Source organism: Danio rerio, chromosome 1 (assembly GCF_052040795.2).
Source record: "Danio rerio strain M-AB ecotype USA chromosome 1, GRCz13ab, whole genome shotgun sequence".
NCBI lineage: Eukaryota > Metazoa > Chordata > Actinopteri > Cypriniformes > Danionidae > Danio > Danio rerio.
In genome coordinates this window covers 53,779,821-53,795,021 of record NC_141021.1, presented here as the reverse complement: position 1 = coordinate 53,795,021, position 15,201 = coordinate 53,779,821, and the positions used below count along the sequence as shown (strand labels likewise).

Here is a 15,201-nt window from a genome sequence, read left to right as displayed (position 1 = left end):
GGCAGATAAGAACAATATTTTAAAGGGGACCTAATATGCAAAAATCACTTTTATAAGTGGTTCATGCACAGTTGTGTGGCAGCAGTCTGTGAATATAACCAGCTTCTAATAGTAAAAATGTATTAATTCTATTCATTTATAATCACACTTGATAAAAACAGTCTGCAGAAACACTTTGATTGACATTCTCCCTTTGTACGTGTCATCAGAGGGGGGGAGAGCCCCGCCCCTTAGGGGCGATCTCTCCCTTAAAAAATTAATATATTTTTACCATAAGATGCCGGTTATATTCACACAGTGCTGCCACACAACTGTTTAAACCCCTTATAAAAGTGATTTTTGCATAATAGATCTCCTTTAACAAGTGATATTATCACGTTTACATGCAAATTCAGTCTCAGATTTACAACTTTTATCAGTATTAAGGTCCAAAATTGACAGGCTAACTAAAAAATGAACGTAAGTCAAAGGTTGTTTTTTTTTTTTATCGTCTTTGGGAAATGAGCTTTTACTCACCATACCATCAAATTATTCCACAGACAACTTTTCCATATAAAGCAGATTTGATGCACTCACCCACTGCTCTTCCTGGGCAATGGAAGATCCTTCTGTGAAAGAGAGAAAGAGATTTTAACCAAACATGAGTTTTACATTTGCATACTCACAACAACAATTCTAACACATTCATTTTCTTTTCATCTTAGTCCCTCTAGTAATCCGGGGTCCCCACAGCGGAATGAACCACCAACTTGTTTAGCTTTGATAACATGCAAACTCCACACAGAAACGTCAACTGACCCAGCTGAGGCTCGAACTAACGACCTTCTTGCTGTGAGGAGATAGCACTACCTACTGCGCCACTGCGTCGCCAATTCTAACGCAATAATTCAATTTTAGAACTTCTATAATAATATAATAATTATTTCTTATAGTAAGAAATAGAAGTTCATCAGTCTTTCCTCATCAAGTCAGCCAACATCAGATTTCATCCATCAAGTCATCCAAATTTAGTCCTCCTGTTCATGTACAGTGGGGGAAATAAGTATTAAACACATCACCATTTTTCTTAGAAAACACTTCTAAAGGTGCTGCTGACTTGAAATTTTTATCAGATGTTGGTAACAACAACCAAAGAAATTCATATATGCAAAAAAAAAAACAAATCTGAATAGTTTACAAATTAAGTTCTGTGTAATTAAAATGAAATGACAAAAGGGAAAAAGTATTGAACACATGAAGAAAGGAAGGTGTGGAAAGGGATGGAAAGCCCAGATAGCAGCTGAAAACTCCCAGTAGTTCTTCAGCAACTATCATCAGTGTTAATGAGTATTAGCTGCTTCAGTCCAACATCTACATTAGCAGAGTGATGAAGATGAAACCAGGGTGGACATTTCAGCAAGGAAATGATCTAAAACACAATCAAGGAGACTCTCAAATGCTTTCAGGAAAAGAAAATAAAGCTGTGGAATGGCCCAGCTAATCACCTGACCTGAATCCAATAGAGAATACAAAATAAAGCTCAGATTTGATAGACGAGACCCATCAAGATTGTTTTACTCTGCTGAAGTCTGCGAGAAACTTACACTTGAGCAATGCATGTGACTTCATTCTCCATATGAGAGGCGTCTTTAAGCTGCCATCACCAACAAAAGCCTTTTATATAAAGTATTAAACACATTATAGTAGTTCAGTACTTTTTCCTTGTGCCATTCCATTGTTATTACACATAATATTTCAGATTTTTTTGGTCTTGTTTTCTTTTTATGTTAAAATTGTTCTGGTTTTTATTGAAATCTGGTTCAATTCCATGTCAAAAGCTCCTTTAGAAATGCTATTCTCAGGAAAAAACCATGATGTGTTCAGTACTTATTTCCCACACTGTATAATGGTCTTACAATAAAATATAAAAGTTGGCATTTTATTTTGTGCCAGAGGGATTTTTGTTAATCTACTTTATTTTATACTATTTTAAATACCACAACTAACAAATATACATTCAACTCAAGAGAGAGAGAGAGAGAGAGAGAGAGAGAGAGAGAGAGAGAGAGAGAGAGAGAGAGAGAAATGATAGTCTGAGTGATTGTATTACCCAGTGTAAAATGATACCATCAATAACTGCTCAATAGTGCAGTTTTGCTTCAGGACATAAATATCTTGATGAAACCAAACTGGAATAATCGTGTGCCAGCTGACATTCATTATGACCCATAATGCTCTTCAGATCTCGGACAGCACTTAGGGGAGAACAATCCCCAAAACACTAAACTGGCCAATTACACAAACAAGGTCACCGGAGGGAGAGAGAGAGAGAGAGAGAGAGAGAGAGAGAGAGAGAGAGAGAGAGAGAGAGAGAGAGTGAGAGAGAGAGAGAGAGAGAGAGAGAGAGAGAGAGAGAGAGAGAGAGAGAGAGAGAGAGAGAGAGAGAGAGAGAGAGAGATGGGGGAATGAGGCCATGCTGGTGCATATGATGGTAGACTGTCGGGAGGAAATGACTTCACCAGCTGTGACTCACTTTGATGACATCGTGTGTGACAAGGGCTTCCCTGCCAGCATGACTGGCGCCACTGAGCAACTAATGGAGGATTAAGTGGACAAATGGTCTGTGGCTCTCTTCGTGTGAGTGTGTGTGTGTGTGTGTTTACAGTATGAGGACACTTTAATTTGTAATCTATAACTATAACATGCTGCCAGACAAATAAGCATGTTACTTTTCAATTTGTTTAACACAGTAAATGTCAGTAACCTCCAGGAATACTCTTCATCTTTACATTGCTGAATCACGCAGGGCACAGAAACAGCCATCGATCCGTGAGAAATGAGTTTTTGGGTTTTATGTGTTAGATCTCATACGCTCTCAGAGATAAACATGCAAATGCTGTCAGTATACTCATTCATTCATTCATTTTCCTTCCACTTAGTCTCTATTTCAGGGCGAGGTAGTGGCGCAGTAGGTAGTGCTGTTGCCTCACAGCAAGAAGGTTGCTGGGTCGCTGGTTCGAACCTCGGCTCAGTTGGCGTTTCTGTGTTGAGTTTGCATGTTCTCCCTGCCTTCGCGTGGGTTTCCTCCGGGTGCTTCGGTTTCCCCCACAGTCCAAAGACATGTGGTACAGGTGAACTGGGTAGGCTAAATTGTCCGTAGTGTGTGAGTGTGTGTGAATGTGTGTGTGGATGCTTCCCAGAGATGGGTTGCGGCTGGAAGGACATCCGCTGTGTAAAAACTTGTTGGATAAGTTGGCGGTTAATTCCGCTGTGGTGACACCGGATTAATAAAGGGACTAAGCCGACAAGAAAATGAATGAATGAATGATTAGTCTCTATTTCAGAGGTCGCCACAGTGAAATGAATCGCCAACTATTCCGGCTTATGTTTAATGCAGCAGATGCCCTTCAGAAACACCCATACACTGTGGCCAATTTAGCTTACTAAATAACTCCTCTCCCTCAGTCATCTTTCCCTCAGTCTCCCTCAGTCATCAGTCATTGTTGAGTTGTGGCATCTCAACAATGGGTATTAAAGTGTAATTCAAATATTTTGGATTTGTCCATATTTGACCCAACATTGCGTTACAACGCCCGAGCATTTACACAAAGTGTAAGAGTTTTCTGAAATGTCTGACCCTACACAAACTGAAAAATGCTGAAAAATGGAGCCCCAGTTTCCACTCCGAGACTTTATCTTTTAGACAAAATCTTAATAGTTGTTTCCGTCTCTTTGTGCTTTTCTCTTATCGACTGTCTGCACTCCGCAGGGAGCGAGAGATCAGGAAAACCAAGCTGTTATTTTCTCTACAGCGGAGCTTCATTTACATTTCCATGTCGTTGCGTTCTCCTCTTTGAACTCTATTCTAGGAACTGTGAGGGGGAAACTGCAAAGAGACTCTGCTGTGCTGATCCTGCTACTTCTTAATTATTTATTCATTACAACACCGTTTTCCGCGCTCTGTTTGGATGTTTATGCCAAAGGTCACAAAGGGTTGACAGCGATCCTCACTAAAAGCAATAAGGGCGTCTCCGGTGGACCCTTTACCACAAATGACATGTTTTTCCACAACTATTAACATCATAAATCTGGAGCGTTTCCTGACGAGGTGATCTTTCTCTGCATCTTTCTCAGCTTCTACCGTCAAAAATTTTTCCCTCTTTTTTGAAAGTCACCAATAATTTCTTGCTAATCGTCAACTTTTTACTCCCTTGAAGTCAATGGCAGGCCATAGAACCACCTGGGTAAATTTAGCACACAGATAAAGGAGTGTTTTCAATCAGTGTTTTTGAAGTCTGTGTGCATTTGCAACAATTAAATGGAGAACATGCAGCTGATTAGGACATAGGGTTATTTCTCATGAAGGTTTTAGCATATTTAGACCGCATTTTAAGGTTATTACCATGATTTGGGAAAAACGGTTTCAGCACAGTGCCATCTAGTGGTGTGGAAATATATAGAGTCAGAATAATTAGTAGTGATGTGACGTTGTGCAGCAAGGCTCCGAAGCATGTATCAAAAAAAAAAGATACATCTGGCAGTGAAGAAGTACCGGAGCTTGATTTGTTTTGCCATAATTACATGATCAACAATTTCCGAAGCTTAATTTCCACCTATACACACGTGACTGCTTCGAACTTTGATTCAAAGGTTTAAACGCCCTCGTGTGCTATTAATGTGTATAGCGAGAGAAAAGGCAATAATAACATACATTTGTACTGTTTCAAAATGCTCGCGCACCAGTAATTCAACTAAAATTCAATAGTAATTTATACGAAAATGCCTTTTAACCATACTAAAGTGTATTAGTGTATTATTTACAACTATTTTTTAAGAATGCCACAACATAATGTAGTATAGTTTATAACGGAGGCTCACTGTTAAATTAACTCCACAACAAGTATATCAAATAACCGTTGTGAAAGTTCTCACTGTAGTAAGAGAGATCTGCTTCATTCTTGTCTGTCACTGAGCACTGAGCTGTTTGTCTATGTGAAGGCTATAGACTGATTTCACGCAGCCGCCATTACAAAAGCGAAATCGTGGCTGTGGTGGGAAGAAACCCGCAAGTATAGCCTGAGTCACACAGGAATGTTGTGTACCTGGCTGTTTATCTTATCAGAAGAGAAAGTGAAACAAATTTATAGTTTCACTGACTTCCGAGTGACCCAAAGGTCTGTCTGAATGGAAAGTGAAAATAAAAAAGGATATCAGAGCTCATTTCCAGCTAAGTCAAGGAAATAGCACTAGTTAGCTAACGTTTTCTTTACCAAACGCATGTTTTAGATGCCATTTATCAAACTTAAGCTAATGAACTGATTCTTTTACTATATTAGACCTGTCACGATACTGAATTTAAGAACTGAAATTTAGAAAAACCGTCAATTTCCCACTAACATTTAAGCACTGTTGAACGCAACACCGCTGATTTCCCATAGTATTCACAGGTGATTAACAGAAATGACTGTGATTGGCCGTGGAGGTCATCAGTTTACCGCACTTCACCACTGTTTAATGAGTGCAAACCTCAGCGGCGCTTAAATGTTAGCGGGAAATGGATGTTTTTAAAACTCCAGTACCAGAACAACACTATTACAGACAACACGAGGGCGTGCTACAGAGGACTGCATTGTTTTATCGCTCACCGGGTTACATAGGCTGAAGCAAGCAGGGAAGCCCCCACTGTGTTTACCTAGTGCCATGAACTGAAACCCAGGAGGACACTCTTAAAGAGATTGTGATGTTGTTTGATGCCTAATATGCTTTTGGCATGTGACTTTTTGAGACGGATCCTATTGATCTGATTTAATTATCTATGCTATGCTAAGCTAAGCTAAGCTAAAAGTGCTACCGACAGAACTTAACTGTACTAAAAAAATTAACAATTCTAGGAGAGTTGTAAAATGAGCCTATTTTTTTTTTTCAAAAGAAACGGAGTCTTACTTTCAATAATAATCAGGTAACTAGCCACTAGATAGTTGAGAGAATTGGTATCTAAGCTAAAGTGTTATCATGCTAACATTAGTGTAGAGTTCGTGATATTTAAAAAAGAGACTATTTTATGATGTTACAATAATGTATATCATTAGCTAGAAATGCTAGAAATGATTCCCAGTAGGAGATTTCCACTAGAACAACCCACTCAAGTGTCAGGAAGCACTCCCTATTCACTATAAAGTGAACTACATTGAAGCGTTTCAGCCATTTGGTGTCTGAATTCTGAGTGAATGACTTCATTCCCTTCATTATTCATTCACTACTTCATACCCGCAACCCACTTTAATTTCGAGTGCACATCTGACGCATTTATCAAAATCCAATGTGAGATGGCAGTCGAGCATGAACAAAGAAGAAATATGTCAACACCAGAGGAGTTATTCACAGTTCACACCAGGTTCAGCTTGAGGACACTGACTGGAAACCTATGAAAATATTATCATACTATGGTTAATTTTACGTTTATATTTCATATTATGGAATGCTCATACTATAATCAACGTCTATAATTAGCGTCTATTGATATATTAATGGCTGCATTCCTTTCTGTTTCATTACAGTCATGCTGCTTTGCATTTCCACACGTTTTTTTTATGCATTTGTCTTTTTGTCTACATGAAAACACAGTATCAGGGGACTAAAGTGAAAACTTTGGCCAAGGTAATGATTTTCTGAATCTCTGGGTTCTATGTGGTAACTACCCTGCTGAAAAATCCAGCTTAAACCAGCCTAGGCTGGTTGGCTGGTTTTAGCTGGTCGACCAGGCTGGTTTTAGAGGGGTTTTGGCCACTTCCAGGCTGGTTTTTAGCCATTTCCAGCCTGGTCTTAGCTGGTCAGGCTGGGAGATGACCAGCTAAAACCAGCTTGACCAGCCTAGCCAAGCTGGGAGTCCAGCCAAAACCAGCTATATCCAGCTTAATCCAGGCTGGTCAAGCTGGTTGTAGCTGGATTTGGCTGGTAATTTTCCAGCCTGGTCTTAGCTGGTCAGGCTGGAAATGGCTGGAAACCAGCCTGGAAATGGCCAAAACCCCTCTAAAACCAGGCTGGTCAACCAGCTAAAACCAGCCAACCAGCCTAGGCTGGTTTAAGCTGGATTTTTCAGCAGGGTAAAAGCAGAGTTTTTGCCTCATGGTGTCAGTGTAAGCACTGTTTTCTTCTTTCTGATGGGCCAACACTACTTGCTTGACACCTAATGTGGAAGACGCGATTGAGGCTGATTCCAAACATTCGCGACAAACAAGTTGAACGTTATGCATCGTTCACACCGCAGGATGGTATCTTGCCTTTGTTCTCGCATTTCCATTGACTTCCATCAAATTTACTCTTTAAATACTTATTTTTGCATTTGGTGTAAATCCAGCATAAATGGTTTCTATCACCACATGTTGGTTCGATGTGTCCTTAATATACATCCCAGTGCATTTTTACGTCTTCATGTGGACAGAATTTGTATTTTATTTTATCAAAGTGAAGGAAAACTCACATACATGTGGAGATGGCCTCAGTCAATTCATGCCATGTTTTATTTTAAACAAAACTTATTGTCTCATTCGCTGCTCTTCACTAAATAACTAGTGACTTTAATCAGAATATATATTTAGGAATTTACACTTGATTTCATCGAATTAATTGAATTTAAGTATGAATATAACTAAGGTGACAAGATGGCTCAGTGGTTAGTACTGTCGCATCAGAGCAAGAGGGTTGCTGGTTCGAGTCCCGGCTGGGTCAGTAGGCATTTCTGTGTGGAGTTTGGAATTTCGTGTTTTCCCAATGTTGGCGTGAGTTTCCTCAGAGTGCTCCGGTGTCCCCCACAGTCCAAAGACATGCGCTATAGGTGAACTGAATAAACTGAATTGGCCATAGTGTATGAGTGTGTGTGTGTGTGAGTGTGAATGAGTGTGTATGGGTGTTTCCCAGTACCGGGTAAAACATATGTTGGAATAGTTGGCAGTTCACTCTGCTGTGGCGACCCCTGATGAATAAAGGGACTAAGGTGAATAAAAATAAATTAACTAATTTATACTTGATTTTATTCGATTTCTGTATAATGTCATTACTTTAATAGGCTAAACAGCTTAATTTATCAGTTTAATATTCAGTTCTTGATCAATTTAACAGTTTAATCTTTAGTTTAAACTGTTTTCTATTAAATGCTAGTTGTTCTATCAATTTTAATGTCTTTCATTTTACAATGAAACTCCTCTGAATGAATGATTTAGGACAGGGGTGTCAAACTCAATTTCTGGAGGGCCGAAGCCCTGCACAGTTTAGTTCCAACCCTGCTCCAACACACTTACCTGTAGGTTTCAAACAAGCCTGAAGGACTCAATTAGTTTGATCAGGTGTGTTTAATTAGGGTTGGAACTAAGCTGTTTAGAGCTGCGGCCCTCCAGGAACTGAGTTTGACACCTGTGATTTAGGAGTTTGGGGTCATTTTGGGACTTAACAAACTGAGAGGAGTTTGGGGTGAAAACTAAACTTAATGGAAGATAACAAATGGGTGTAGTTTTACCAATACGTAACATAATTTTTTTTTGTTCTTGCTGATGTTGTGGGCGGTGCGGTGGGACAGTGGGTAGCGCTGTTGCCTTACAGCAAGAATGTAGTTGGTTCGAACCTCGGCTGGGTCAGTTGGCATTTCTTTCCTATGGGTGCTACGGTTTACCCCACAAGTCCAAAGACATGTGATACAGGTGAATTAGGTGAGTTAAATTGTCAATAGTGTGTGTGTGTGAATGATTGTGTATGCTGTAGGTGTTTCCCACTGATGGGTTGCAGCTGAAAGGTCATCTGCTGCGTAAAACATTTGCTTGGATAAGCGGTTCTGGCGACCCCTGATAAATGAATGAATGCTGTTGTTGTTGTTATCCCTTATTTTTGCATCCCGATGTTGACAGCAGGTATGATTATCAAGTACACACTTCAGTAACCAAATTGGGACGCAACCACCTTCTCGGGGCTTTTTCAATGGAGTGGCCACAAACTGAATCAATGTAAGATGCAGAAAGTAACATATCCAGAGAATGCACTTGACATAATGGCAAAAGATGGTATTGACAAACGCTATAGGCTCATTAAGTCTGTAAACTTCCCGAGCAGTGATGAATAACATTCAGCCTACAGCTGAGACTAATGAAAGCGACTGGCTCGCAGCCCAGAGGAGAGAAAGCCTCTCGTTGTAGAAGGAGATAAAGTGAGGGACGGGAAAAAAGAGAAACGAGGGTAATAATGCAAGTCGCCACACTGCCAGAGCGAAGCCGTCAATCACAGTGAGGCTAAAGAGAGTCAGACATCAAGCTGAAATTACTCCACAAATACACAGCAGTGAGTATTTACCGAATCACCCAGGATTTAAGCAGCTAGAATGTAAAGCTAATTGATTTGTTACTTTGTTTGAATAAAAATGCTAGCATTTGCATCACTTTTTGGGTTGAGGTCAACTTTTTTAGTAAGAAAAATCACTTAAATAATTTGCTTATGCTCACTTACAGCATTATGTAGTTCATAACTCAGTGAATCGGTTCACACTGCTGATGAATTCATTCAAAACTTGAACTGAATCATTTATTCGAGTCCTGACTTATTTAAAGCGATATTGCAGCTGAAATGTTAAATTCTGTCATAATTTGCTTGTCACAAACATCTTGAGTTTCTATTGAACACAAAAGAAGATATTTTGAAAAATGTTGTAGCCATTGACATTCCATAATATTTGTTTTTCCTACTGTGGAAGTCACTGATTACAGGTGTACAACCTTTTTCAAAACATCTAGTTTTGTGTTCAACAGAAGAAAAAAACTCAAACATGTTTGTAATCACTTGTGGGTGAATAAATAATGAGTAAATGTTTTTTTTTTTTTGAGTGAACCATCCCTGCCTATTAGTTTTTAGCAAAAACACACTGGAAAAAAAAATAATAATAGTAAAATTTAGAAAATTAATTAAAATACTTTTTATTAAACATTATTGAAATCATGAACCTAATACTTTTTACTAGATTAAACCAAATAAAACAAAATTTGGTTTTGAATATAAAAAATATAAAAAATATAAAAAAGTTAGGGCTGCTCGATTATGGGAAAAATCATAACCATGATTATTTTAGTCATAATTATAATCACAAATATTTAAAATGATTATCAGTTGAAGTCAAAATTATTCGATTTTCTGTGAATTTATTTTTTTTTATTTATAAAAATTTCCGATATGATGTTCAACAGAGGAATTTTTCACAGTATTTCCTATAATATTTTTGCTTCTGGAGAAAGGCTTATTTGTTTTATTTTGGCTAGAATAAAAGCAGGTTTAAATATTTTGAAACCTATTTTAATAGCTCAATACTATTAGCCCCCTTAAGCAATATATATTTTTGATTTTCTGCAGAAAAAACTACTGTTACATAACGACTTGCCTAATTACACAAATTAAGCCTTTGAATGTCACTTTAAGCTGAATATTAGTATCTTGAAAAATATCTAGTAAAATATTATGTACTGTCGTCATAGCAAAGATAAAAGAAATCGGATATTATAAATGAGTTATCAAAACTATTATATTTAAAAATCTTTCCATTAAACAGAAATTGGGGAAAGGGTCGCTAATAATTCAGGAGGGCTAATAATTATGATAACATCTGTATAGTTATTTTCCACCTTGTAAATTAGGAAAGGGAAATAAATACAGTAGAATAAAAATAGGAAACAAACTGCGCTTTAAACATCTCCACTGTAAGAAAAAACTTTAGCTACAAAAGTCCTTCAGTCAAGAGCAGTGAGGGATTTTGTCCTTTTGTTGTTTGATTAATGATCAAAACAGGCGGCAGCAGAATAATGTGCACTGTGTCACTTTAAGAATAGTGCGGCTCTGACATAGCTTCTCTTTCACATGTCTTTTGATTCTCAACATGTTTGTTTATTACACAAATGAGGGTTAATATGAATAATCACTAAACACCACGCTCTGACACAAATGTGCATGTATTTGAGCACTAAAGCACTCACATTAAGATGGTGTTAGATGTGTGTGCTCTGCTCGTGTCCGACGCTAAGCGTGCGCACACACGCGCATGCCATGCGGTCTCAATCGCGCCATTAAAAATATGAATGATTCAAACGTACATCAATGAATGATGCACATCTCGTGCAGCAAACGTACCATTACAGCACCTGCTTTGAATCATTTTCATGTGAAACTGAGCTTTTGCAGAGCAACAAATGTGTACAACTGTCACTTTCTACAACAGAAATTTATTCAAAATTTTCTTCCTGAGAGGTGATTTTAAATTGACAGATGGGGCCGGATCAAATGGTCTCGCGGGCTGCATACGGCACGAGGCGGGACGTTCCCCACCCCTGGCCTAAATGGATCAATGATTTTTTTCACATTTTCTTATAAAATCTTCAGACCAATCAAGTGCTCTCTAGTATCTGACATGCCCCGCCCCCGTCTTCGCATTTGCATAGCAGATTGTGTCTGTCCCAAGAAAATCAGACCCTCCCTGAAGGTCTTCTCAGTTCTAGCACAGGGGTCTGATAGCCTGAAAGGATGAACCTGAATGTGTGTTGATCAAGTGTGTGTGAGTGTGTGTGTGTGTGTGTGTGTGTGTGTGTGTGTGTGTGTGTGTGTGTGTGTGTGTGTGTGTGTGTGAGTGTTCATGTCTCTGTAAGCATTTCCTGTAAGCCTTCAGAATGCTTTGGTAAGCATTTATAAGAATCAAAGTGTTTGCGAGTGAAATCTGTGCATCCTGTATGTATGTACACACACAAACACACTGATCCTGAGTGTGTGCTTCACATGCAGGCTTTGATGCACCTTTACACACACACACACACACACACACACACAATAAAGCTGCATCCAATCGTTAAACTGCATTTCCAGAATCCCCAATAGGTCTTTCATTCCCCTTGTGCACTTCTGGATTTCTCAGAAGTGATTTCTAAAAGAAAAGTCTTAAGTTGCTTAAAAATGCTCTGGCATCCCTAAAAGCATCCACTAATTTGTGGTCTACATTTAATCAGCCGTAATGCTCTGCAGGCTGAAAGCCATTGCATCCTCATGTCTCTTGGATCCAGATGGCTTTTTGGCTGAAAGCAGTGCTGCAAACCTGGATATTTGTCTCTGGGGTGTAGATCTTGAATTTGACGGCGAAATGATGTTTTCATTAGGTTTAAAGCGGGGAGGCTTTTCTTTCATTTCTGCTCTAAAAGCTGCAAGATATGCTGAACACTGAGGGTTTTGTGTTACAATCAGGATTGGTATAGGGAACATTGTTATTTTGAACATTTAGTTCTCCTTTAAAGCGAGCCCAGCTAGCAAAATTCATGTGGCTCAAATCCAACCCACACCAGACACTTACATCCGGCCCAAATACCGCATAAAATGATGGCACTTCGTAGGTCCGCTCCTGTTTTACAGATTTGGGCAACAATTAAGCCATAGCAATATCACACATCAGCCAGAATTAAACCAAATGAACCAAAACTGACCCTATTGTGGGCCACAGTATGCTTTTATTCTGGCCCAGATCTGGCCCACACTAAACACTTACATTTGGACCACATACTGAATGGAATGATGGCTCTAGGGCGGTCCGCTCCTGTTTGTCAGATCTGGGCCACAAATAAGCCAAAGCAAGGACACATATCAGCCAGAATTCAACCAAATGAACCAGAACTGACCCTATTGTGGGCCACAGTATGCTTTTATTCTGGTCCAGATCTGGCCTATTACTACTAACAATGGATTAAACATTGGTAAACATCAGTGAATTATATAATTTCATCAAAGGTTCATTTTGTTTGCTGTAATGAATAAACTTTTCAAGCAAAGTTCTTAAAAGTTATAGCAGCCTAAACGAAAATTTATATTAAGAGGTTCAGGGCATTGAGCCCAACTAAACCACGTTAGTCTATGTGGTCCACATATGTTTTAAGATAACTGGGCCACATTTGCCATATCTTCTCTGGGTCGCTTTAGGCTCACAGCCACATTAGCCAGAGTTAACTGTGCCATATATTTTTCCAAAAGTGGCCCACATTTGTTTTATGATAACTGGGCCACATTTGCAAAATCCTCTCTGGGCCACTATAGCCTCAAATCCACATTAGCCATAGGTTACTGTGCTGAATATTCGCCAAAAGTGGCCCACATATGTCTTAAGATAACTGGGCCACATTTGCATCCACACTTGTGAGCCACTTTAGGTTTAGACCCAGATTACCCTTAAAAGACTATGCCACTCTTTTGCTAATTGTGGCATACATTTGTCCTCTCTCATTTGGGCCAAACTTTTCCACATGGGCCACATTCGGCTCACATTCAGATTAAATTTTGCCACAAGTGCCAAATCTTTGCCTTAAATGGCACATATATGAATTTGAATCTTTGGCACCCCTTTGCCATTGCACAGGTGGGCCACTTCAGGCTCACGTTCATTATGTCTGGGCCGAAGGAATACCACCAGTGCCGCATAACTGACTAAAGTGGCCCACATTCGTATGCTCTCTCAGGAACAAACTGTCTCAGGTGGTCAAATTGTGGTCCAGTATGTAGTCCACTTGTGATCAGGAAAGGGTTGCAGCAGGAATGGAACGTTAAATTTCACATTAGATGCTCAGTAAGTAGGTTTTTGACTCTTCTTGTTTATCTGAAAAACAATGCTGAAGTCAGATATTCTGCTTTGAAAATGTGTTTTCCGTGCCAGAACATCTGTCTTTGTTTTGGTCTTTTAACCCGCCCAATGCCAGTTAACCCAATTATATCACAGCGTATTTCATTCATTCAGTCAGGAAGGCTCTCAAAGCATGCGTACATGACCTCAAAAAGTGACCTCTGGTTGATATTAACAACCTGGTAATGAGAAGCAGATTCAGAGTTCCACATGAGGTGGTTATTAATTAGCAAATAACATAAATATTCTGAACGTAAACATTGGGTGAGCATTTTACATTGTAACAAGGGTTTGGTCAATGGCCGATAGACATCACAATGCTAAGCCGCCCTGCCCCCGAGCAACACGCTCACGAAAAATACACACCTTGGTTCTGTTTACACTAATACTTCTTAGTTTTAAAAAATTTCATCTAGCTTTTCTAAAAAGCCCTCCATCCACACTACATTGCTAAATATGCACATTATGTGTTCACACACACACACACCATCGGTCATGCGCTCTAGCATATGCACACGTCTGAGCTCCAGGTGGTCAGCAGGTGCCTTGAGCACAAAACCCCAGAGAGCAGTGCACATCGGACAGTTTATCAAGAATGTACCGCTGGATCACGTCTCACTATAGTTGTTAAACGTGATATTTAATTAATCTGGTCTCTATCTTTTCTCTTCTCTTATCTCTATCAGGTAACGTGTCACAGCATCAGTACACTGCTTCAATTTCGTGCTTGTACTTAGTAATTTTAGTAAAAACCTCAGATACTGTTTTTTTATACTGAGTATTTTTTTTATACTGTATTTTTACCAACTGAGTTTGTCGACGCCATTATAACAACACAGATCACTCTGCCTATTCATGTCCCGCAGAAAAAGTAATTGACAGGTGGTAATTTGTTATATCTTTAATTTTTTACGATTTGGTTATGGGTAAAACAAAGATCATGCTGGTCAGGTAGTTGAAACGGTAGGCTACAAATAATTAATTAGTTGTGAATTAATTAATTATTCATAAATAATTAATTTACGCCGCCTACAACGACGATGCCATCGTTTATCGGGATGCAACACATTAGATATCATACCATGCCAAATTGATCTACATCCCCCAACACTAATTTAATAACCCTGTGTCCTAACCACACACTACGAGACAAGGTTTGGCTGTTTGCACCAGATGCAGCATGACTTTAAACCATGAATTTAAATTCAGCCATTCAGAAGCACAAAATAGTGCACTTACTGCACTCCAATGAAATGGTAAGGTTTATAATCTTATTAATATAAATTAAACCTCTTTAACATTATTAAATGTACATGCTGAATCACTGGTGTCATCAATCTGGCAACCTGCGCTTGCGCGTGTTTTGAACCAGGCGTGCAATACCTAGTTCAACCACTGGTTGTTAAACCTTTAAAGATAATTTATATCAGGGGTGCCCAAACTCAGCCCTGAAGGGCCGGCGCCCTGTATATTTTAGTTCCAACTCCAATTAAACACATCTGAACTAGCTAATCAAGCTCTTTCTAGGTATACTAAAACTTCCAGGCAGG

General features: G+C 39.1%; 1 protein-coding gene across 1 annotated transcript in view; it reads right to left on the bottom strand.

Annotated features, from left to right (window-relative positions):
* The window catches only part of mast1a (microtubule associated serine/threonine kinase 1a), a 100,347-nt gene that overhangs the window by 80,523 nt on the left and 4,623 nt on the right, over positions 1 to 15,201 (bottom strand). Inside the window, exon 2 of the mRNA XM_087237733.1 lies at positions 577 to 608. Coding sequence (XP_087093859.1) covers positions 577 to 608 — 32 coding nt within the window. The remainder of the gene's footprint in view (positions 1 to 576; positions 609 to 15,201) is intronic.